The following is a 25,822-nucleotide window of genomic DNA, read 5'->3' as shown; positions in this document are numbered from 1 at the left end:
AAATTAAATTGTCGACCCATTATCAGCCGGGTCCAGTCGGCTGTATCTAAAATGCAACGGCACACAACTGAAGTACACATGATTTCGACGGGAAAAAAGGGAAAAAAAAAGCAGGACATTTGCTGGAGACTGCAGTTTTCAGAGGGGTGGAGGGGAGAGGGGTGCAGGGGTGAGCAGAGGGGGACTTGCTGCATTAAAAATGTTAAGCTTTACCCAAAGTCATTTTCAAGGCAGCCAAGCATCAAATGGAACACAGTTTAAGGAAAGAGTAGGTACTGATTTTCTCCAGGAGCTCTGACAGGATGGACATGGTGTGTGTGTTTGAAGCTGTGTGAGAGTGTGAGAGTGTGTGTGTGTGTGTGTGTGTGTGTAGGGAGCAAACAAACATTCGTGGCATGCTTTATTATCCCTTGCTGGGAAAGCAGAGGTGGTGGAAAAATCATGGAACATCACATTAGCCACTGGTATATGTGAGTGTGTGTCAAGATGGGAACAGAGGGAGCAACAAAAGCATGATAAACTACAAGGCTGATCGGTGGAACGAGGCTCTGGATATCTGCATTCGGTTTTTATTGGGCCTCATCTCCGTATCAGCAAATATTTCTATCACTTTCACACTGAACTAACGTCAGTATCAATGCTTATTAAAGCTCTTTAAGGTTTGTTTCCATTGCTTTTTTTGTAAATAGGCCTATAGCAGGGATGTAACTTTAATTGCTGCATTCTTTCTAATGACCTGCAGGGGGCGACTCTACTGGTCCGATTGTCAAAAATGACCCTACTTCTTCCTTTATTTCAGTAAACATTTTCGCAATGACTTTATGTATGCAAGTACTTGTTTCAAGTCTTCTTCAATACAGCATGGACTTCATTTTGTAAATTATGGTCCCATTTAGAGTAAAACAGACAAAGTATGTTTTAGAGCAGGGCTGCCTTGTAAATGACATTTCGCTACCACAATGCACTGTGTGTTTTTGTCTTCAACGTTTGACCCAGGATTTAACTTTAAATCAGTCACACACACCAGTGAATCCTTGTAAACACACAGAGAGACCATCACAGCCTATGGCACAGAAAACCTTGGTTCAACCCAGACATGCCACCATTGAAACAGTTGTTCTTCCATTTCTACTCAAACAAGCTCCTATTGAATGGGAAGTTATGCGCAAACACAACAAAGCCTTCAAGCACCCTTCTGATAGATGTTATACTGTAAAAATGTCAGGCTTCTACTGGTGTCACGGTTTTGTGTGGATGCTTTAGCTATTTTGTGTACGATTTATGAATTCTGGCTTACACATTTCCTGATAGAAAGGTTATGTCTCCATCTGTGTCTCTCCCAGCTTCTATATTTAGTTATTTTTATGATTATATTTTTTGTGTCTTCACATGTCTGTTGGACATAATTGCTTACAGTCAAACACAATAATTAAACAGTGTTTTGGGGGGTTCCAGGGATTATTCTAAACATATCCTTCTGTTGTGTATTTATATACTTTATATTGTTGGCTCGTGTCTCTCAATGTGAGTGTAAGCTTAAGGTATCAAAGAGGAAAAAAAAAAGTAAATGTAAGATCTGAGTGTTTTATACCAGTTGCCAACTGTAGACAAAACCATTGCCGCCAGGTAGACCCCACCTAAGCCACTGTTTGGAGCTTGGAAAGATTGATGACTCTGGGTTTGATTGAAAAGTCTGCCTCGGGGTTAGAGCCTGTGTCTCGGTGAAACGCTGTGGCCAGTGATTGATTGGCCACTGGGCCAGTTTGGCTCCGCAGGGAGCAGAGTCGTTGAAAATCAAAAGAGGGGATGGCGGAAGTGTGATTTCATTAAAACACATATGTGTGGACTGACAGATGGCTGTAGACTGTGAATAAGTGCATGACTTGTGTGCTAGTACATCTCTCTGTCAGAACTCTTCCCGTGTCAGTACATAAAGACAAGATTATATTTATATTGAACTCGTTCACTCCCTGATCTTTCCTTGTGCTGGTGTCCACCGCAAACAATCACAGATTCCTAATTGACGTTGCTGGGAAATTAAGCACTAATTGACCCGTTCTCTAATTAAGGGTTTATTTGTGTGTAATGAGTCTACTAAGTAACTCGTTGATGAAGCCATCTTGACCACATAAAGCCGACAATCAGAGTTCTACTACGCTCATTAAATCACACTCACCTTAAAATAATTCTGAATGCCTACATGATGTGAAGTCTTTGTAAGGTTGCCAGGAATGTCAGAGACAAAACAACTCAATGTTAAGTGTAATTTGACAAGATTGATCCATTGCTTTTAGTAGCCACTGTGATCTTGAAAGTGAAGTTTGTTCTGTAAAAGCAGACACAATCAGCATCAAGACTAAAATTGTAAGTGACAACTACAACTTTGCAAAAACATTTAAATGTCAATCATTTAAACAGTAAATATGTTAGCTTGTTTTCCATCTTCTCAATAGCTGATCAAAGTAAAAGGAGGTGAAAACACCATGTAGCACGAGTTTATGCAAAAAGCTCAAATACCAGCAGTGCTACCATAAACTACCATAAACCTCTTGTGTACAGCGGTGTTCTCCTTTCTTTATTGCGGTTCCTCCTGAGTGGCATAACATGTGTGAGTGCTGACATGGAACATGTTCCCCTCAGACAGCAGAACCCCAGGAACCCAACAACACTGACAACGACAACACACACCCCTGCCTACACTGCTGTGAACTTTCAATTACTGGTAGACTTGGTGGCTGGCTACTGCCAGTCAGCCTGACAAGGAGGGGAGTGACTAGAGGTAGGAAGGCTGAAGGACAAGCACTCCTACTAGGGTGGTGGGACCCATCTTGGGCCCTGGCTACACTAAACAACACTGTGATTCACATTAAAAACACATTACATGACATGAAATGACAAGTTTAGATGCCTGAAACTGATGCTAGAGGGATAGATATCTTTAGATTGTTTTCTTTCACATACTTCAGCTAAACTAGCTATTATACTTGCTTAATTTAGAGAATGGCAAGTTGACAGTATGGTCAGAATACAGCTACAATCATCGCACCAAAGACAGATTTTTTTTTAAGTACCAATACCTGGGCTTTGGGTTTCAGCTGATACCAAGTACTGATCCTGAAGTGAATGATAATTTTATTTAAACATTACCATTCAAAAGTTTGGGGTCACTAAGAAATGTCCTTATTTCTTAAAGAAAAGCACAATTTCTTAAAATGTATAAAAAAACAAACAAACAATTGTGCTGATTTGAGAAGCAATAAAATTATCCTTCCTGAGGCTAGTTGAGTATCTAGAGGTAAAGTTGGAGATTTGTACAGATTAAAATTATTTCTACCCTTGTCAATGTCTTTAATATATTTTCGATTCATTTTGTAACTCATTTCATGAATAATTATCATCATAAAATTGAATAGTTAGACCTCATTGATATCAGAAGAGTCCAATATTAGATATAAATATCATCATTTGCCATTTTCTTATTCCAAAAATATTTACAAAATTCCTATTTTTTATGACACATTACTGTTAATACTTTCCTAAAATATTCTAAAATTAAAGGTTTGCTTTGTATGAAATGTTGTTTCTTTTAGTACTTAATATGGCAAGAATCAGCAGAGGTTTAAAAACCACAATCTATAAGCGGACTCTAAATCAATAAAATCTAAACGCTACCCAGCCCAAGTCTAACCCCATGTCTCGGGGCAATTCTCCAGAATGGGTGTCACTATAATTGGTGCAGCTATGGTTGCGGAGGTTATGGTCATTATAGGTGAGCGTGGGGAGGCATAACTGCTCACAGCATCGCTCTCATTGTGCGTGAAGTAGAGTGGGGGACTGTATGGGGTCCTGCTGCTCACCGTGACCTGTATCTTAATGAGGGGGACAAATCAATACTACGCCGGACAAAGAACACAACAACTACAGCTGCCATAGACAAATGTTTTTTCAGTGGCAATGAACATGAGAGCTGGGTTAAGGTCAGTTCACATTCAATTAAAACAATGGCAAAAAGGGCAATAAAATCACAGATTCAACAACATCTATATTCTGACTGAAGTATACACAATACTTTTCTATAGTAGAAAAGCAGTTTTTCTTTTTGGTTTTGTATTCTTAAAGGAAAACAATCATTTTATTATTTTCTATAGATCTTCTTAGTTTAAGATCACATCCTGTTCCAATACACCCTTTCTTACCGCTGCTTACATTTAACCCATTGACGCCTAATACTGCCTGTAAAACCTGATTTTAAAATAAGCCCCTAAAACCTGAAGTTTTTCTGGAAATTCAACAGAAGTGTCAACACTTCTACTAAATAATAGATTTTTCAGCCTCTGTAGCAGATAGAAATTAAATTCAAAAAGTATTTGAGAGCTTATACAAATACTACAAAACGACGTATCCGCTTTCCAGGCTTCAATGGGTTAAAAAACACTACTTTTGGACATCCTATTGGCTAAGGCTGCATTCTGACCAAATCAGTGCAGTGCAGCAAAAAAGCCAGCCCTCCAATTAATTTTAATGGTTGTAGTGCAATCGAGCTGCAGTGGTCGGCATCATAGGTAATGCTAGAAGAAGAAAAAAACGCAGCGGCCTGCAGCAGTAAAGTAGAAACAGACTCAAGATTCTGAAGCTGTGGCCAATCTTATAACCAGCGTGTTGATGAGAAAGTACAGTAAGCCTGTATCGCTGCCAAAAACAACTTTGGTACAAGATTGTTTAAACAACTATGAGGGTAAAAAACTTAACATGAGTGTGTAACAGCTGACTTCATGGATGCCCGATAGAGCAATTCTGTGGAAAATTTGATAGCGTGTTTCCTTTACCAAGCTCCAGCACAAAGTGGAATTTCTTTCTTTCTGTCTTTTCTTAGCTAAGTGCAGTATGAAAATGTTGAGAACATTGCAACGCTCTGACGGAAAACATTAATTGGGAAATGCAAAGTCTACCTGTGCTATCCAACCTTCATAACATGGTATCACACAAATGGGCCATTTGAGTGACACTCCCAAACCGACAAATCGCCTGATTTCATCCAAATGCACTCTTAGACATACTCACTGAAAAATGCCTTTTTTAAAGCCCATTTTGTGGCATTTATTCTGTGACAACTCTGTCTCGCTCCCAATGTTTCTTCTTTCTATATTATTACTGAGGGAAGAAAAAAAGCAGTCTTTCCCAGTTGGACAAAAGATAGATTGATGACAGATGCGATGTTTTCTCATGTAGTTAACGCTCTGTTAACTTTTTCACTTCCCACAATATTGAAAAAACAATATAATTTTTTTTGACACACAAAATGTGCGTGGGCCGGAATAAATCCAACAGTTTTGAAAACACTCTGACGTGTTTCAGTAATTAAAAAAAACAAAAAAAAACAAGCAATTTTCTGGGAGCACAGCAGAATAATGTCACTCACTGATTTTATGAGTCAACACTAGATTGTTGTTAAGCCAGAAAGAATATTTTTTCAGTTAAAGGTGCAACTTTATGCTGGTCAAGACGTTTCCCAAACCACTTCTCAAATTTAATAATGATGTAATAACATCTAATACTAAAGTATAATTATAACACTTTATATATAATCCCTTAATCTTATATAGTGATTATAGCTCAAAGACAGTGTAGCCTATAAGATAATACATGAGGTGTTAACAGGTTTACTGGGAAGAAGGACTAAACAAATCACCTCTGAAAGCTCTATCAGCCACCAGATTATGTGCTTAGTACAGCAAACCACAATATCTCCCTGGAGCGCTGTCTCAATCAACTTATTGACTTTGCCCAGCAACCAGAACCAGCCTCACCTTCTAATCACTGATGCTTATATGCTTGTTTATGTAAATGTGATATGTTGGGTAACCTAAGCTGAGGAGGTCTTCAAATTATTGAGAGGGATAGTTAAAAGCAACCCATGAAAGTGAGAAAAAATGGCATATATGCTAATATGCATATATTTTGAGTTAAATCGGTAACACTTTACAATAACCATCATTTATAGATGGTAAATAGATAGTTTATTCATGTTTAATCATCATTTATAAACCATATATAGGCCATTTAGAATGGTGAATAGAAAATGTAATAATGTTGAACTACAATTTATAAATGCCAAATAGATTACTTTACCATAAAAAAACATAATTATTAGTTTATTAATAGCTTTGCACTCATTATAACATTTTTAACACCATATTAAGTATGTAAATGATTTCAAAATTATTCTTATACCTTTAAGAAATAGCTTGAAACCATTTAAAGATTAAATATGTATAGAATTTTGTAAATGGTTAATAATAATTGGTTTATAAACCATCTATAAACATCACTTAGATGGTTATTTTAAAGTGTTACCGTTAAATCTTTTGTCTTTCTCAAGCGGCAAAGAAGTGCCTTAAATCTGCAATATTTCAAATAGCCAGCAGGGGGCAACTGTAGTGGTTGCAAAAACAAGTCTGATTGTGTAGAAGTCTATGAGAAAATGACCCTACTGACTAAACACAGTTTATGGTCTAAAAAAAAAAAAAGAAGCAAGCTTGTGATCGCCAAAATGCCAAACTCAAGGCTTCAGAACAGTAATCTACAAACCAGCGGGTGATGTTTTGGTGGCTATGTCCACTCCTTTTACACAGTAAAAAACAATGTTTTTTCTGCTCTTTTTTTTTTAAACTTTTTGAGTAAAAAGAAAACACCAAGACAAAGAGGGTAGAATGACAGACAGGCAGGACACAGAGACACATACACACACACAAAAAAAAACTTAAAAACATGTTTTATGTTTCATCAAAGATGAGTTCACTGTGGGTAGCGGACAAACACGGAGTGAAATGACAATGGGTGGGAGACGTATTCGGCGAGAGGCAGCCTTTTAAAACGGGAAAGTCCATTTCCAGTTGAAAAGAACAGTGGCTGTGTGGAAGCGTCTGACTTGACAATTACATGAGTGGGGCGAACGGCACTGCGCCTCAACTGATAACCCGTCGGATTCTATTAAAACTTCAGCACTCCAAAAGAATGCTCAAAGTGAGGAAATTATCACACACACACACACACACACACACACACACACCCACCCCCCCACACACACACACACACACACACACACACACACACACACACACACACACACACACACACACACACACACACACACACACACACACACACACACACACACACACACACACACACACACACACACAATTCTGACACAGCACAACCCTCTGACAATTCTTTTGCTGCAATGTGTGTCCTTTAAGTGGAGACAAAGCTGAGAGAACCATCAACTGGCTTTACAGTGAAGATATAAATTACAGACGAAGAATAAAACTAAGACTGTATACTAGACGGCTTTAGCAATGCAGACAAGAAATTGCTTTATATTCTTTTTTTTATCCATTACCAAAAGATGGCTCAAACCTGAGCAACCACAAAATGAGGACTGGATCAACATCATACAAGACATCTACACAATGGAAAAAGTGACTTTTCATCTAAAGCTACAAATGGACTCATTTTACAAAACCTGGTCAAAATGGACAGATTATGTGAAGCCTACAAGTTCTGATTTTATACAAAACTGTCACTTAACTAACAACGACTGCTGCAAAGAATGATGATAGGAGAAAATGATGACGCTGTGTGATATTGGTACCCCCCACCCCAACTGTTCTTGTTCTTTGTTCTGTATAAAATGTTAAAAAAAATCCTCAATAAAAAGTGAATTTGAAAAAAAAAAAAACTAAGACAGTATATCACCACCATGTGTGTTGTCTCATACTGAATGCATAGCCACTGCAGTGCTGCTATCTGTATTCTCAAAGGCTGCTAATGGCCTTAGGTTAGCCTTGGGGCCACAAGCAAAAACTTCACAGTGTATAGGAGGAAAAGTTCTCTTTAGTACAAGCATTAGTACTTCAGGCAAAGACAAGCACAAGGACTCTCCTCTGTGACAGTTCAGTAAGACCCACCACCCATGATGCTGCTCATATATTAGATACAAAGCAGGTGGAACATTTTTTGCCTTCTCTTATTTGTCCTGTCTCCCTCCCTATGAAAAACAACAGAAATTAAATTACAGAAAACCTACAACTGAAACGGCTTTCTTCACAGATGCTGAAGGGAATAACACATCACATCATGTGTCTCCCTCTCTCTCTCTCTCTCTTTCTTACTCACCGCCTTTTTTCCTTCTTCCCCCTTTTCGTTTTGATCGCCGTTCCAAATGAGGGATCCCTCATACACTTGTCCTGCGGCGTGGAATCACGTCAACGCTCCTCTCCCTCTCGCTCACTCTCAACAAAATGATTCATTTTTCTATTACGGCGATGAGCGTGTGAAATGAGCTATATAATCAATAGCATAGGTTTGTAAACAGCGGCCGCACTCGGGGGAAAATGTGTTTTCTTTTTGAAAACAATAAGCTGCCCGTGTGTGTGTGTGGTAAGGAATGCTCATCTGACAATGTTTACAAGGGCAATTTACAGGAAATAAAGACACTTGCTGACCAAAATGAAGGTAGCTTATATAATACGACAGGATGAACAGACAAAAAAATATCATACTACAAAATGTGGATACAGAAAAGAAGGATTTACTTACCGATTGTTTTTTAAAATGAACTTAAACTAAGCTCCGTTCGGGGTTTGCATTTTATAGATTGACGTCTTCAAAATATCTATTGAAAGAACTGTTGAATTGACTGTGTGTGTGAGTGCCAACACAGTCAAGACTGCTCTTTGAGTTACTGCTCACACACTCACAGCCCTGACATTTGTCACTGTACCAGGCATGACCTGTCGATTGGAGCAAATAGGCTCACCTCCGTGTGTCTGCGCCATAGAAAAAGGAACGTGTGACCGTAAAATGGGACCTGTCTTCATGTAAAAATTGCTCTCATCAGTGAGTCAATGCGCGGAAGGTCATAGTAAATGTTCAGCGTCTGCGATACTGTGGAGCATGTTTATACAGCTGATTGTTAAACTGTATGACAAGATAAAATAAGATGGCAAAGTTCACAGCAGCTGCCATACATCAACACGTACACTACCGGTCAAAAGTTTTAGAACACACCAATTTTTCCAGAATTTAATTGAAAATGATGCAGTTTAATGTCTCAGTGTATTCTGAAATTAATGCACATTTGCAACATTTAAAATTCTTTATTGAGCATGATAGTGTTTTGAAAGTAGAACAAAAATTCAAAATCACATTTTATGTTGGACTAAAGGACTAAAAAAAGACACAAAATGACAAAAAAAAGACACAAAATGACTAAAAAAAGACACCAAAAGACACAAAATGACTAAAAAAAGACACAAAATGACTTACAAAGACATGAAAAGAATTCAAAAATGGACAAAATAGCCCAAGACTCGATAGAGTTAAGTTGTTAACCCATTTCTTGTTCCCTGAAAAAGGCCTACTTGTATAATTCTGAAATGTACATTATCTTTCAGTTTTGGTTAAGCTTACCTTTTTTATTTACCTCTGGCAGTTCACCACTTACCTTTGTACCCTCCCTAGCTGTTCATTTGACTAGAACTGCTTGAATTTCAATAAAAAACTGGAAAAATTGGGGTGTTTTTGACTTTTGACCGGTAGTGTATGTTCATGGAGAGACTTACGTAGAGCAGAGCACGGTGTTTCTCATCCTCAGTGGCGAGCCTCTCTCTTATTACAGCCTGCTGGATGCTCTCCTGGGCCACGGCCCGCTCCACTGACAGGATCCTGGACACTTCATCCTGGACCTGGGACTGAGCGTCAGCCTGAGCCTGGGCTGCTGCCCGGGCCTTCTCCTCCTCAACCCTGTGGAGCAGCAACATCATACATGATTAAAACTCTTTTTAAATACCATTATGTCCCAGACTATGCCTGTTAGGGGACAGAACTCAGGCTCTCAACATAACAAATGGAGAATTTGCTGTAATTATGACAGGCATCACAACAGCTGCAAGAACAATACTTAAACATTGGAAAACACCTAAACGCCCAGAGCTGAAAGAGTGGGCAAACTCCATGATTAAAACAGCCTCATATGAACTCATGCTCAACAGGATGAACAACAGAAACAAAAATAAGGCACCAATCTGGGACCTTCTCTGGACTCATATTACACTGCCTGAGGAGCCTGTGGCATGAACACTGAACACCCTCCTTTGAATGTCTCCAATAATATAATATAACATAATATCTGTTGTATGGGCATTCTTCCTAGCTATGTCGTTATTGATACGTCCCTTTATACTAATGTTTCTGTTTACACTTGTATTACTATGCTACTGATGCTACAGGTAATGTGTACCAAAATGTCTCACAATGTCAAATGTTGTACTGTCATAGACCAAGGATAAAAGAAATAAAGACTTGAATTACAAAAAAAAAAAAAAAAACTCTTTTCAATTGTAGCAGAAACCTGAGCCCCCCCCCCCCCCTTTTTTTAAATTATTTATTTATTTTATTTTTAATTTAATTTACTTATTTATTTTTTTCTTATTTATTCCTTATTACTTTATTTTTAAATATTCATATGTAGATGTGTATGTATGTTTTTATTTATTTATTTTTATTTACTTATTTTAATGGCTATGTATCTGTATCTTTCCTTAGTATTATGTCTCTTCGCTTTCTGCTTCCTTGTTTGTAACCTGTGCCTTGCACATGTATGTCGTGAGTATGAATGGATTGAATGTGTGTAGTTCAGGGTGGGTGGCTACATCTGGGCTGATATGTCCATAAGAACTGGGTCTTAAGCCTGTTTTGGAACCATTGTCTTTTGTAAAAACTGAGATCCTGACTGCTTGTAAAAAAAAGAAAAAAACCAATAAAGAAAATTTGGATAAAAACTCTTTTTAACCCATTTCAAAATGATATACGTTTATGAATGCAAAAACACTGCACAACCTAACGAATTGAATTTTAGACTGTATTCGGAGTAAAATAATAATGCACCTCACTGTACAGGACTACAGTATATACCATACCTACTACTTACTTTTCTTTCCCCTACAGCTATCTCTATAATGCATGAGTTGCTACTCAAATTTTCAGTGTACAAAATGATGCTGTCCACAGTATACTGCACTGCAGACCAAGGTCCCCATATGCTGCCTTAAATCTGTACACATGGTGAGCCATTAATTCTCGTTTGCAGGTTCTTAATTTCAAACTAAAATCAAGCTGCATTGAAGAATAAAAACTTTTGTTTTATAGTTGTCTATTGCTCTGTATAATCTTGTTCAACAAAGAGAATGAATGGCTTCAGGGATAAATGATTAAAAAAAGTGTTATTTTTCAAGGCAGCAGAATTGTTTTGATAAACTAAATGAGAATCTGTGTATTTCAGATATTTTTATTAAACCACAATATTATATGTACAATATATTGCTGTGCAAATGCTCATTTCCATTTATATTAAGTTTAAAAAAAAATTGTATTCATGTACATTCACAGATATAAAACAGATGATATAAAAGATATAGGATTGTATTTTGAGATTAGAACAGTATCAAATAAGCAAATTAAAAAGAGAAAATAACATTTTTCCAAATAAAATACTAAATAAAAAAGACAAAATCTATCTAAGAATCTAACATAACTCAGATAAGCCAGTCTAGAAACACTGATTTCCAACTTTTATTTTCCAACTATCAAGCACCGTTTGCCTTTAAAGCACCACCCACATTCATATGCCTGCGTGCTGCAATGTTGCAGTGTCTCCCTGAAGAATTAAAAGGTCACAAATGCAATTACAGTGTTAATGAAGCATAGAAATAGGCCAATATACTTGTATATTGATTTTCAACCCTAATGTCAGATTCATCCATACAATGTCATGCGATTCCACAGTTAGCAAAAAGGGGGCAACATTGAGAAGTCATAAAAAAAAGAAAAAGATGTACCACAGTCAGTTGACACCTGTCGGACCGTTCAGATATTTATTTAATTTCTAAATAATGTACATTCAAGAGGGACTTATAGATAGACAGAGAATGCCACAGTTTTTCCCCAAACAAGACTCATCAATCGAGTGAAGCAGTGATATAGACAGAGGCAGTACGCTCTCTGCAGACACAGGACCACCATTTGAACCCTGTCACTGGGTTCTCATAGTTGCCTAGCAACGCACTCCCTACTCTGCGACAGTGTGCTTGATTGGAGACGAGAAGGAACGTCCCTGAAACCCTGAAAGTCTTCCTCTGTTAGGAATCAAACAGTGGTGGCAAGGTAAAATAAACACAGAACAGACAGAGCGGGTGCCTGGGTGAATTATGACAGGCTGAACGCAGACGGCGAGGATCTTAATAAACTTCTGCCGAAGGAAAATCCGAAGAGAGCCCTGAAAGACACCCCCGATGAGAAGTACGCTGTCTGAGAGTGATTGTGACTGGGTTTGTGATATATTGCACAGATAGGAAGACGAGTCAATAAGAGTTTCCTTCACATTCAACCATCTATGATCCGTCTTGGTTAGACGTCTAATTTATCATTTTTTCTGTCTACTGCACAGTAAAACCTCAATAGTTTCAAATGGTGAACTACTGGATTTCGTCCAAATTTGTACTTTAAAGCAGTGACTTTCCAAACAAGGGTAGTCTACTTGTGGCGAGCACAGAAGTTTAAACATGTAGCTTAAAGTAACTAGCTAATATATGGTAGAAATACATAGGTAAAAGTATGACTAAACTGCTCAAATGAATAGCTAAAAGTAATTGTTAAACAGTTCAAATATGAAGCTAAATATAATGGATAAATGGCTGAATTAGTTACCTAAAAGTCATGGATAAACATTTAAATATTTATCTAAAAGTAATGGAGAAACTGTTGCAAAAGTACTGAATCAATAGTTTGATTAATTACCTTAGAATAGTTAGCAAAAAGTAATGTATAAATGGTTGAAAAAGTTTGTTTAAAGTAGTATATAAAACAGTTGAAACATTAACCTTCATTTCAAGTCACAGTAGTTTTACAATGGCTGATTAAACCAACCTACATTTTGAAATATTTAGCTAAAAGTAAGAGATAAACAGTTGAAATTGTTAGCCTGAAGTGTTGGATAAGCGGCTAAAATGGTTGGTTAGCTAAAAGTACTGACTCAACAGTGAATAATTATCTTGAAGTAACGAAAAAACGGTTAAAATAGTTAGCGAAAAGTAACGGAAATAGCTAGCTAAAAGTAATGGATAAAGATTTTAATATAAAGCAAAAAGTAATGGATATATACAGCTGAAAAGTTAGCAAGTAGGAATTGAAATAGCTAGCTAAAAGTAATAGATAAACATTGAAATATTTAGCTAAAAGTAATGGATAAACGGTGGCAATAGTTAGCTTGAAGTATTGGATAAGCGGCTGAAATGGTTGTTTAGCTAAAAGTACCGACTCAACAGTTTGAATAATTAGCTTGAAATTATGTAGAAACAGTTAAAATAGTTAGCAAAAAGTAATAGATAAACAGTTGAAACATTTAGCTTCACTTCAAGTCACAGTAGTTGTACAATTTTTTAACAATTGTTTTAAACAAACTTAAATATTGACAGTTCAATTGTTGGAATTTTATTTAGCAATCTCAACTTTTATATAATGAATAGTGTTATACATTTGAAACATATGTTGGGAATGAACGTGTGTTCATCCGACAAGGCTGTGGGGGTACTTGGGACCAAAAAGGTTGGCAACCACTGGACATTTTTGTTGGATTTATGAACACTTAGATGAAATGCAAGACTCATTTACAGCCTCATCAGGTTGCTGCATTGCTCATTAAGAGAATTTAAGTGCATCATGGTGGTTGTCAAGTGTGTGGTAACAGGCGCAGATACAGTATGTGGCTTTTTCTCCTCTCTGCTCTGTTTTCTTGATATTACAAGCACCCGCTGAGCCGTCAATGTGAAGGGTTTTCATATTTTATTCTATTTCAAAAATCTCATTCATCTCTTCGCTCACCTGTGAATATTCCCCGAAATCTAGACAGTGATGAGTCGTGATGGACAGACTAGTCTAACTGATCACCATCCCCGTGCCTTCGGCTTTGAGGAGATGACGGGTGGGTCTAATAAAAAAATATGTCCGATGTCTTAAAGCTGCCATTTGCCCTGCAACACCGCTAAATGTCAGAGAGCAGGGGGAGAGCAAAGACGAGACAGGGAGACAGAGGAAAAGAGAGAGGAGGACGGAGCGAGAGTGAGCGGTGGCAACATGACATGTTTGGCCCTGAGGAAGTGAAGCAAAGAGGGAGTGAGGCAGAGAGTGGGAGAAAGAGATGGAGGGAGACGGAGAGAGACCAGCCATGTCCAGTCTCACAGTCCACTGGGCTGCACACGTCAGCACACTCCATCCATCATCGGGCTCCAGCTCACGCACACGCAGACACACACAGGGAGCCTCCTAATGGCCTTTTACATTCACCATTTCCCCACAATCAACGCCTGCCTGCACTGCTAATGCACCTAAGCTACCTTTACTCAAGAAGCTTTAGCTGTTGCTATTGTTACGACTATAACAGAAAAGTGACAGAATAGAGGGGTTTTTTTAGAAATGGACTTTGGTGGTGCTGGACCTTTTGTACTTTATGGCAAATGTACAGTATATTAGGGCTGGGCGATATGGCCCTAAAAGAATATTGTTATAAAAATTAGGTTTATACAGTGTTTCAGATGTTTTAAATCCTACAATGAGTATGGGAGTCCCCATTTCTTACATGTCTTGTTTATACTTCTCTGATATGACTTTATTGCTGAGGCTGGCAGGGTGAGGTAAGGTTCAGGTTAAAGTATCAATAAAGGAAGTCTAGAACAGAGTGAGGATTAGAGACAGGTCAGAGGACATTTAGATTGGGGATATCCTGATTACTGTATAGGGGAACAAAGGAAAACGTCAAGATGCACTGTATGCAAATTGTCTGTTAACAATTTGCAAGGGTTAGGACAGCCCATTATCAATATTAGTATAAGAATCAACTGTTAGAGCTCCTCTGGGAGCCTTTTTCTCTGTAACCCCTCGTTGTGTGTTGCACTGTTAAACGCTCCTTCTTGTACAAGAATAATACATTCTAATTCAACTTTACTACTCCGAATCCAATCTTCTTTATTGAAGGGTCACTCTAAAAAATTCCTATAACAAATATCACGATATTTCAGGCTATTTTTGCGATAACGATATTCTTGACGATATTACCAAATACTGAAAAATATATGGAAAATATGATTTTTTTAGTCTGTATAAATAAATAAAAATCTAAAATGTAGTTTGAAGCGCAAATCTCAACAGTTGCCAAATACAAAAAAAATGTACTCTTGACTCTTGAGTATGAGCAAATGATAAAAATAACCATTTAGGGGTTTCGGGGGCATATTCTAATGACATTTTGTAAAGAAGAATAAAAGGTTCTTGTATGTTTTATTTAAGGCATCTTATTTTGACAGTCTTCTTGTAAGTTCTGTGGTGGATTCTGTTAACACACTGTGCTCTTATTTTGAAAACTGCATGTGTTCAGCGACAGGGAATAAGTAGCTTTTTGTGATTAAAACAACTTTAACCACTACATCAAGAAGTAAGAACGTTGCCAATATCATGATATGCATTTCTTTAACCATAAAAAAAATATACCGATATTATCATGAACGATACGATATGGCACACCCCTACAGTATATTCAAACTATTCTAGGAAACTACAGTAGTCCCTGTAGCTAAAAAAAAAACAACAACATACAATATAAGAAATAAATGTTTGAAAGGATCAAACAAAAATATGCCAAATAGATAAATAAATGCATATATACTGTAAAGCTTATTGACAAAAACTTTGTCTGCACTCGTTAAATTATTCAATGTGCGAGTGGTGAAAGTGTGCAGATGTTTTAAGGACAAGCAGCATTCTCCTACGCACCTGTCAGCAACACTAACACTCAGGAGTGCAAAAGCTCCTTTTGTTTACCTGTTTTGTTTCGTAACAGCAAACAAACATGACAGACAGTGAAGCTGAACTGAGCCAGGCGATATCAAACCCTCCTAATAAAAAGGTTTACTCATGCAAGAAATACTTTTTTATTTGCCAAATTTAAAAAAAGAGAATAATACTGTGACTTTGTGAAGGATTCCAAAAATCTCAGTATTTGGTCACCCCGTTGTTTTAGCTTTATTACCGAACAGTAAACTGAAACTTGTCAAATGTTATGGTGACCAAAAGCTACAATCTGGACAAGTGAAAGAAAGGGGACCAAGAAAATAGATAGCCTTGCAAAAAAGTCCCTCGACTGACTTCCTCACAAGTGCTAACCCAAGCAAAGACTGCTATCACTAGCTGGATGCTATCTGTCTGCTTCACCTCTATTGCTTTCCAGTCATTATTGCCCTGTCCCTGGGATATTGGACGCATTTTTCATTCGACTGTAGAAGATTGGCACTGGGTGGGAAAGGGGGGCTTTGAGATAGAGAATGGAGAATGGAGTCAGACAGAAAGAGAGAGAAAGACAGCACCGGTGTAGGGGAAAGAAAGAAAAAAATATCATGTTTTCAGATGATAAGTGGACAATGTTTGGCCTGGTACTGGATAGAAAGTGAGGATCATCTTTGCCCGGTAACCTGATGGCTCAGTGAAAACAGAAAGATGGAAAGACAGAACCAGTGAGGCAACATTCATTTGAGGAGAAGTGAGTCGGGCTGTGTCGGTCTTTCCAGAAAAGTATTTTCAGGAGATGACCCTGAACAGAAGTGCTCGGGAATATTTAGGTTATTTTTGAAACTGGCAGAGATTAGATCTATGGCAGTTTATATGAAATATTCATAGGTTGAGTAGCTGAGATGCAGCAATTTAGGGTTAAGTGAATGTAGTCAGGGCAAGCTTTCAAGAGCGTATGTGTGAGTGCATATACACACTTTCCAGTAACAAAGGTAAATGCAGGCACGGTCAAAAATAATAGGCCTCCAATACTGCAGCAGCCGGTTTAAATCCATTAAGCCATCATCACCTATTACTCCGTAGAGAATTATTACCCCTGCACAAATACCACAACAAAAGAAATGACAAATTCATGTCTTCTACAACTGAATATTTCCCCCATTTACCTCTTTACCTTCTGTCTCTCCCCTCAGAGAGATCAGATCAGATCAGTTAATGCCTCCTGATGTCTGCCTGTCATCTACACAAGATGCGTCTCAATACAGTGTGCCTGGCAGGAAGGATTCTGACAGACCTGTATAGCAGTGCAGGCTCGACCCAAGTGCCTTGAAAACAAAAGGCATTTAAAGGCCCAATGCAATATTGATGTTAGGAATAATGTCGCTGAATGCTGCCTATGAATATTTTATGGAGCTAAGCACTCTCCCTCACACACATGCGCTCACACATACACCTGACTGTGGGTGCTATGAAGTGCTGGGACGGAGTTATAATTAAGTGTATGAGAAACAAAGGACAGAGCAGTGAGAAGATTAATTTAGAAGAGGCCCCCGCTCTGCAGAAGGAACATAAAAGCTATTTTCCCCAAACTATGAAGAGATAACTGCAATGGTCTTAGTGCTATGACCAAGCACACTGTGGAAAGTGGATATTACAGGCACTCTTAGTTGTTGTCTTTTCAATTATGAAACCTATTGCAAAAGTCCCAAAAAACAGCCATTTAATACACTAAAAGAGGCAGAAAACATAGGCCTCTACTTAGTTGTGTGGCATAAGTTCAGACGCCTGACAGAGAGTCTTATTGAGCTTAAACACTGGGATAATATTAGAAATGATTTCAAATTTGTATTGAACTCCCTTCAGCTGATTCCATCGGTCCTGTATAAAACCAGCTTGAGTAATAGACAAATAACAGACAGTAGATTTTCTACAAAAAGTCAATAACCATTACTGTTCTGCTGTATAGGTCAGCAGCAGGCTACAGTACTGAAAATGCTGATCATTTTTTTCCAAAACTGTGTATTTACAGTTCAATGGCCGCTACTGTTCCACTTTAAATGGCCTCATACACTGGGGACGGCAGCTCTTTTACAACAATATGACCAGGTTTACGAGGGGCAAGAACCATCAAAGAAAGAAAGAAATTGCTTTTTTGGGAATTAAATCTATTCATGCAGGTAGTGAAACACTAAGATTATTACATAACACACACAGACAGACAGATATCCCCAAAAAAGTAAAGCGGCACACAAAAATGTACGAGGTGTGAAATGATTTTAATACTAAAGCCTGAGGGCTCAAGGGTTGCATGTGTGTGCAGGTACACTTTGAAAAATATAAAACATAAATTTACATGGCTATGGCTATTCCTTGGTCCATTTACCCTTTATGTTCTGTTTTTATTGCTGGAAAACACAAAATGTGCTAGGCCTATGTAAATGAAATATACTAGCATGATTATTATTATGAGTATCACTATTCTAATGAATAATGAATTGTTATTATTATGAGTATTTGTGTTTTTATAATGACTATTTTATCTTTATTATTCTGTGTGAGAGAGTGTATAAAAGAAAAAATGTACTGTTTTTGCAGTAGTTACAGTAAGAACATCATGAAGAACTAGTAAATGTAAGTGCAGTCAGATGTTGCTTGCAATGTTGCTGATTCAGACACATTTTTTTAAGGAAGAATCCCAATTCCCTAGACAAAATCCTGGCCAGATCAAGGTGGATTCAGGAACTTTTTCTGAATGTTTTTAATAGCCTCCCAACTTTCTGACTCCGTTAAAATGAGCTGGAGGTTAGTGTGCATGTGTCAGTGTGCATATTTCTGTGTGAACGAAAGATAAAAATAAACAAAATGTAAAAATCTGTAGGCTGGACTATCTGTCTGCATCTAACCTGAGGGCAATAAGGGATTTAACAGGCTGGCTGGTTAACAGGAAGTAGACAGAAGCTCTGGGAGAAGGTCAGTGTTCTCACTCAAAAGTCTGACATGCAATTATATCGCCATCACACAAGCTGCTTGACTACATACTGAAATAATGGGCAGAAGTTCCACAGCAACAACTAACCTTTAAGTATTAGAGGTGGACAAACATATGCATTTCCTGCAAGGGAGGAGAGACTGAGAAAGAGGGAGGTAGGTGGGGAGAAAACTTGAAAAAAAAGGGGGAACGAAAATAGAAGAACAAATAGAGAATGGTGATGGAGAAAACATGAGATGGCTGGAGAAATAGAAAGGAAGGGGATAAAAAGACAAGACAGAAGGAAAGGTGGAGGAAATCCTGAGAGAATAACGCTCCCGAGAGGAAGAACTGGATTGAGTGGTGACACAAGCGAAGTTAGGCTGAGGGAGGAGAGACAGGATGGTGTAAGAGTTCTCTCTCCCCTCATCCCTCCTTCTCTCTCATCCTTTTCTCTGAGTCGTTCTGCTCTGATGCCTCACAGAGAAGCGGCAGAGGCAAATCTGCTCCCTGCAGCCGCTCCTTGCTACAAATGAGTTTAGGCTGCACCCAAATGAACTCCTCACAGAGCCTTTACTTCACTCCGACCAGAGCAAAACATGCAAAAGGCAGATCTCTGGAGTTCATTTATGGCCCTAAAGCCAAACAGAAGAAATACTGCCATAATCTAAACACCACTGTTGCTCAAAACTCCCTTGTTCTGTGTACCAAATAATGCATGTAGGATAGAATGGAGGAATTATACTAAGTGTGGAAATAATTTAATTTTACACAAAGGCAACTGAATGTGTTCGGTGTCTTATGGAGGTCTAACGTCCTTAAAAAGACATTATTTTTAGCCTTACTTTGGCAGTCTCTTTTACTGGTTTTCAATTCAACACTGATTCCATTGTGAAATAACATGCATGAATTATTTATGATTTTGGGGCTTAACATGACCTTCAGATTTTGGCCTCATGTATCTCATGTGTGTGTACATGTGTGTGCGGTCCTCTCCCCCTGACCCAAGGGTTCAAATATCTTCTATTTCCTTGTGTTCAAGCTGTGCAGCAGTTTCACTGCAGGGTTCTATAACTAGTGAGGCACTGTGCGGTCTTGTTAGCTGAGCTTTGATACACCCACCCAGACACACAAAAAAATATTTTACCTGTTACTCCAATTTTACAGCAACAGCCATCGAGTTTCCTTGCCGAGTCTTCCGACACAGCGAAGGCCAAAATCACTGTGGCTTGTTTGCCTTCAACAACCAAAAACTCCCCGTAATTACTGCCTGCACTGTGGGAAGGTGAAATGCAATTGCAATTTAATTGTTGTTTGACAGATGAGGAAAAAAAGGCACTGAATTCCTCTCATCTATTGCAATTAAAAGTCACCTTTTTCTGCAATTACTACAAATAAAAAGTTCAATAGCAATGGCAAAAAAACAAAAACATTTTCAGTCCTGAAGGAAGGTAGTGCGTCAGTGTGAGTAGGACGTTTTATGTTAAGTTTCTGTGTCATGCTTTTGTTCAGCTCAACAAGACAAATATACAGATATAGATTATTATAGATAATATGTAGTCCCAGCTCTTATTTGTCACTTGTTTCACAGAAGCAGCATTATCTTCCAGTCACACAGTGTTGTGTCGCTGCATTGGGTATTCTTGTTACCTTTTAAAGAGGCAAGCAAATTGCAACTGTAGTGTTTAAAGTTGTTTATTAACTGAATATTTCACTTAACCATGCGACTAAACCTACATTATAATCTAAACCTAACCCTTGCCCTAACCCTAAAGTAACCATCACCTGTTAGACGTTAGTTTAACTCAGTGGTTCTCAACCTTTTTGAGTCGCGACCGCCAATTTAACATGCATGTTGTCCACGACCCCCGCTCATTGAACAGAATCTCACACGCACAGTTCAGATCATACAAACTCAGTTGATACAACGAATTTTGGACGAATAATGAAGCAGAGAACAACTAAAACATCTCCCTGTCTGTGCTTCTTTGGGATTTGTCAGAAAACAAAAAAAAAATTGCCAAAAAATTACATAAAATTAAGCAAAAAAGGACACAAATTGACCACAAAATGATCAAAAAAGACACAAAATGACCAAAAAAGACACAAAATTACAAAAAAAACAACAAAATGATCAAAAAAAGACAAAATTACAAAAAAAAGACACAAAATGACCAAAAAAGACACAAAATGACCAAAAAAAGACTAAAACACATGAACACTTTAACACAGTGGAGACAGAGCTGACTTCCAAAATGATTTGGCGACCCCCAGAAATCATCTCGCGACCCCAATTGGGGTCGGGACCCCAAGGTGGAGAATAGCTGGTTTAACTAACCGATCAACAACCTTTACCGTTTTCCCACCAATCCACACTAAACTGAACAAAATATGTTTCTCCGGCACACAGTGGGGAGTCGAACCTGTGGCCTTCCAACCTGAGCTAACCAGCCAGTTGAGAAACCAACCCCCCATAATGCTTTTTGATATTATCGTTAAGTCACAAGGAGAAGGACGTAAGGCACGGTGCTGAGCAATCATAGCGCCCTAAGGCATGTCTTGTTTTGAACTGCAGTGGGATCCATAATAACTCATTACTGCCTGCTAACTTTTAGCTGGGAAATCAAACATGCAGTAATACACAGTTACACAAACAGACAGAATGAAAATAATGTGACATAATGAGAAAAAGAAAAAAACACAGCACACAAGGCCCCATTAAAAACTGATTACACTAGAGACCATCTTCTGATGAGATCACACCAGCTGCAACACTAAATTGACCATGAGCATTATTAAGGCATCCCTACTTCCTTACTTCCAGTGGCCTTGTTCATACCACAACTGCCTTGTTCTTCATTTTGATCTCAACACACCTGTAAAGTCTCTTGACTGCATCTTGCACAGTTTTGAAGCTACAGACCACAGACAGATATAAACACTTGACAAAGCACACAAGGTTGCTTAGTAGTGCTGTAGTAGTTCCCGCTACAATAGGTGTCTCCAGAACCATGATGGCGCACACACAGACTCACACCGTGAAAAAAATATCAGCCACATGCTTTCACAGCTGGTAAATATGCAAGACATACATATACACAAGTGCTGGCCAACTGATGATTGCTTATTTACAATTTCATGTTCAGTTAAGTCTTCTTAAGTGAAAACGCAGCCCATGCCAAGCACAAACAAAAATTGAGGGCTTGAGAGCCACCATGATTTCAATTAATTGCAAGAAGAGCGTAATTTTGAGGCACTTACAGCAGACTGAACAGACATCAATAAGTGAGCTGCAGGAAGCAGTTACATCACACAAAAAAATAGCAAGGGAAAAAAAATCAATAGACAAATGATTTCTCAAAACCACTCGTTAATTTCTCTCTTCTTGAATGAGCCTCAAAGACGAGGCTAATCGCTAGGCTAACACTACCTCCTCCTGGATATAGAAAAGGTTGTGTGTTTCCCCCTCCCCATACAGTATAGAAGTGTGTTTAGTGTCTAATCACAGTTCATTCAGCAAGGTCTGCTGGAAATAATTCAGGCCTATTAAAGAGGGGCCGCAACACGATTATCGGACATTATGGCATGTGCACCTGCTTCTTTAGGGTCAAAAGAAGAGAGGAGAGGAGAGGAGAGGAGAGGAGAGGAGAGGAGAGGAGAATGTGCTCCTTACACGAACAGTGTGTTTCCTCATCAGGCAGGGCTAATGGATCACCCACTCAACACCCAGGAAATTACCTCAGGATAGCGCCCTCCTTTCTCAGGCATGATTAATTGATCCGGAGAGAACAAGAGAAGGAGAGCAGAAGCAGAGATAGAGGGAGGAAAAAGTGCTGATGTGCTTCGGAAGAGAGGTAGATTGGAAACACAGTGGGAATCGGAAAGACTGGAGCTGACCTTTTTGACTATTAATGAAAGCGGAAAACGGCCACATCTGAAAATGTCTTCGGTTTCTAATGAAATTTTGGAACAGGAATTGACACTAGGTGCGGTAGACTGATTCAATCTATCATGATCCAAAGAAGGAAGGAAGGTAAGAGAGAGAGGGAAAGGAGAAGAGGGGCAAAGAGAAGGGAAGGGAAATTCGCAGCACACAGGGAATATCAGAGAGACTTTTAGCAAACTCAGGAATCTTAATTTTAACTTCAAAAAACTAATTATAGCAGTCAATTTACTTGCTTTGCACTAGTTTTTGTGGAGGGTCATAAACAAATGCATTAACCATTCCACACTAAAATAGCTTGGTGTGTGTGTGTGTGTGTGTGTGTGTGTGTGTGTGTGTGTGTGTGTCTAACCAGGCTTGCAGCTCTTGCTCTGCCTTGGCCCTGTCCTGCTCCAAGCCTTTATACAGCTCATCAGTGATCTTCCTCCTCAGGGCCTCTTCATCAACTGGGGACAAAAAGAGAATACAGAAGGAGAGTTTGAGAGAGTGACAGGTTTTTAAAGTAAACAGCTGTTGTTTGGTAACAGGCAAATTTTGTTTGCTGGGACATTAAATTGAGTCATATTGTCTAAAAAGTAAAACAAAAGAGAAAGTTGGCAGTTTTTCCAACAGGTGTTGGAAAAATTAGCATCAATTAGAAAACGTGTTGTTCAAAACGACCAATTTAACTTAAATGATTCAGTCAGAAGTCTTTGTTTTGCTTCAGTAGAGCTAGAGCAACAATTAGAGGATTAATCGATTGACAGAAAAATTATCTCACACACACACACACACACACTATGAGGGGTTTTTTATGAGGGGTATTTTATGCCAGCGCACTATACTGCACTAAGTTGTATATAGTATATTATTATTATTGTATATTTGTATAGTGTTAAATGTCTTTTCTTAGATTGTTTATTTTTTATCTTTATCTTAAAAATTGTGCGAAACTTTGCGGCTGTAACAAAGAAATTTCCCCACTGTGGGATTAATAAAGTCAAATCTGAATCTGAATCTAAAACGCGTGTACAGCGCCTATGCGATGACATCAAACCTCTAACGTGCACATATAAATTCCATTCACTTTCAATGGACAATGAACACACACACTCACACACACACACACACACACACATACAGCAGCAGTGTGCCATTCTATCTACATATATTCATGTCAGGGACATGTATGAGTACATGTCTGCCCCGGTCTATCTTGGCAGGTAATTAAGCATGAAAGTAAAGATGCCAGCGCGCGACCAGGCCAAAACGTGCTCTGAAGACAGAAGTGCCATGCGGTGTGCTGCGACACTACAGTGATGGAGGGTGGGGGTGTCTGAGTGTGTCAAGATTACTCTCCCACTGCATTAGTTAGATAGGATAATCCCTATTGTCAGAGTCTATTATTACCTGGTAACATGTGGTAACAGCAGGCCAATGGACACACGCACACAAAAAACCTAATTCCAGCTAAATCAAATCAACAATAAGACCTAAAATGTGCACTGAAATTTATTTTTTTCTCACTGTGGTGTTGCAGCTACTGTTGCAAATAAACAGGCAAAAGCAAATAAACACAATTTCCTCAAAATTGCCTTATACTGATGTTTAGTAACAGATTTAGTGATTTTACAAGTGAGGAGCTTGGGGTGTATAATCGTCATGGTTTCATCTGCCCCTGTGAAAGTCAAACATTTGGTGTTGCTTCACATTTAATGTTTTTTGACTCAATTTCACAACTACAAAAGCGTAGGAAGATAAACAAACTTAGTGCAAGTGCCAAAAAAATACTCCAAGTTGAAAGATCCTATCTTAAAAAAAGTATTTTTTTAGATGCAATATAAATACTTTTAAAGTATCAAAACCCCTATTCCAAAGAGAAATGCAGAGAAACCGTGCCTGTAAAGAAGCTGCTATTACTTCCGTATGGTTGTGATGTCACAACTATACTATAAATCAAATACAAAATACAAAGTGCCACTACAGTGCTGTTACAGTTAAAATTTACATCCTGTGCCTGAAAATGTTTTATGCATGGGGGGGCGGTTGGCGGTGTCACCAAAACAAATACTGCATAACTGAAAAACTGACCTTCTTGCATTGACTAAAATCGTTAATGACATCAAAATACAAAATCCTGTCAAAAATGTTGCTCCTTTCAAAATAAAACACAATACACAGTTCATGCAGCCTAAAACTACTTCACATCAACATTACGTCTTGACCGCGTGCACCAATCAATCAATCAATCAATCAAAGGGTCTCAGAGGGTGGACAACGAGATTGTTGAAGTGGAACAGCATACAATCATTTATGACATAACACATTCTTTTCATAAGGATAGATGGTCAGATCAACAGATCTTCCACTTCGGAAAAGCAAAGTAAGCTGTTTGTTGTTGTTGTAGTTTACTTTATACACACTGTTTATCACGGGATCTCGCGGTCTGTACGTTCAGGATTATAGCGTGTTCTCGTTATCTCGCGTGTATACGGCTGGCTCGCTATGCTGCCGTTACGATCCCCAGTAAGCCGTGTTTTGACTACAACAGGGAAAGTCTCAGGCCACACCCTCTCAAAAGTCCGCTCACTCTGCGTGTCTCCACTACAAGTTAGCCCCCAGAGGGATTTAGAGACTCCGTAGGTGACATATGGTTATCGCCGTCGCAAATTGTGCACAACGTCAGCAGCTGAAAGCAGAATGGCTAATTATGCGTCTCCGCTGATCATAACCATCTAACTGCGCACAGTGTCCGGTGCTTGTTTTTTGTTTTGTTTTTCAAACATGATTAAAAAAAAAAAAATCCCGAGCCGGATTTCCGACACCGTGCCGGAGGTCTTTAAGCCATGAGACAGTGTGAGAAAAATAATGTGCTTTTTGAACATTAAAGCATGTAAATATGCTTGAGTAGAAACCCAGAACACCTGAAAATGATCATAATATGTCCCCTTTAATGTGAAGTTAAATTGGTTTTTCATTAGCTATACTAAGGATTTGGAATCAAATCTACTACTTTAGTATTAATTGTTTCAACT

General features: G+C 38.4%; 1 protein-coding gene across 2 annotated transcripts in view; it reads right to left on the bottom strand.

Annotated features, from left to right (window-relative positions):
• Positions 1 to 25,822, bottom strand: part of chchd3a (coiled-coil-helix-coiled-coil-helix domain containing 3a) — a 91,958-nt gene that overhangs the window by 55,285 nt on the left and 10,851 nt on the right. For both annotated transcript variants that reach the window (XM_059325743.1, XM_059325744.1), the window contains 2 exons: positions 23,161 to 23,254; positions 9,627 to 9,807 (listed from right to left, as the gene is read on the bottom strand). In XM_059325743.1, coding sequence (XP_059181726.1) covers positions 9,627 to 9,807; positions 23,161 to 23,254 — 275 coding nt within the window. The remainder of the gene's footprint in view (positions 1 to 9,626; positions 9,808 to 23,160; positions 23,255 to 25,822) is intronic.

This window comes from Centropristis striata, chromosome 22 (genome assembly GCF_030273125.1).
Source record: "Centropristis striata isolate RG_2023a ecotype Rhode Island chromosome 22, C.striata_1.0, whole genome shotgun sequence".
NCBI classification, from domain to species: domain Eukaryota; kingdom Metazoa; phylum Chordata; class Actinopteri; order Perciformes; family Serranidae; genus Centropristis; species Centropristis striata.
The sequence above is the reverse complement of the archived record's forward strand: the minus strand, read 5'-3'. Positions and strand labels throughout refer to the sequence as shown.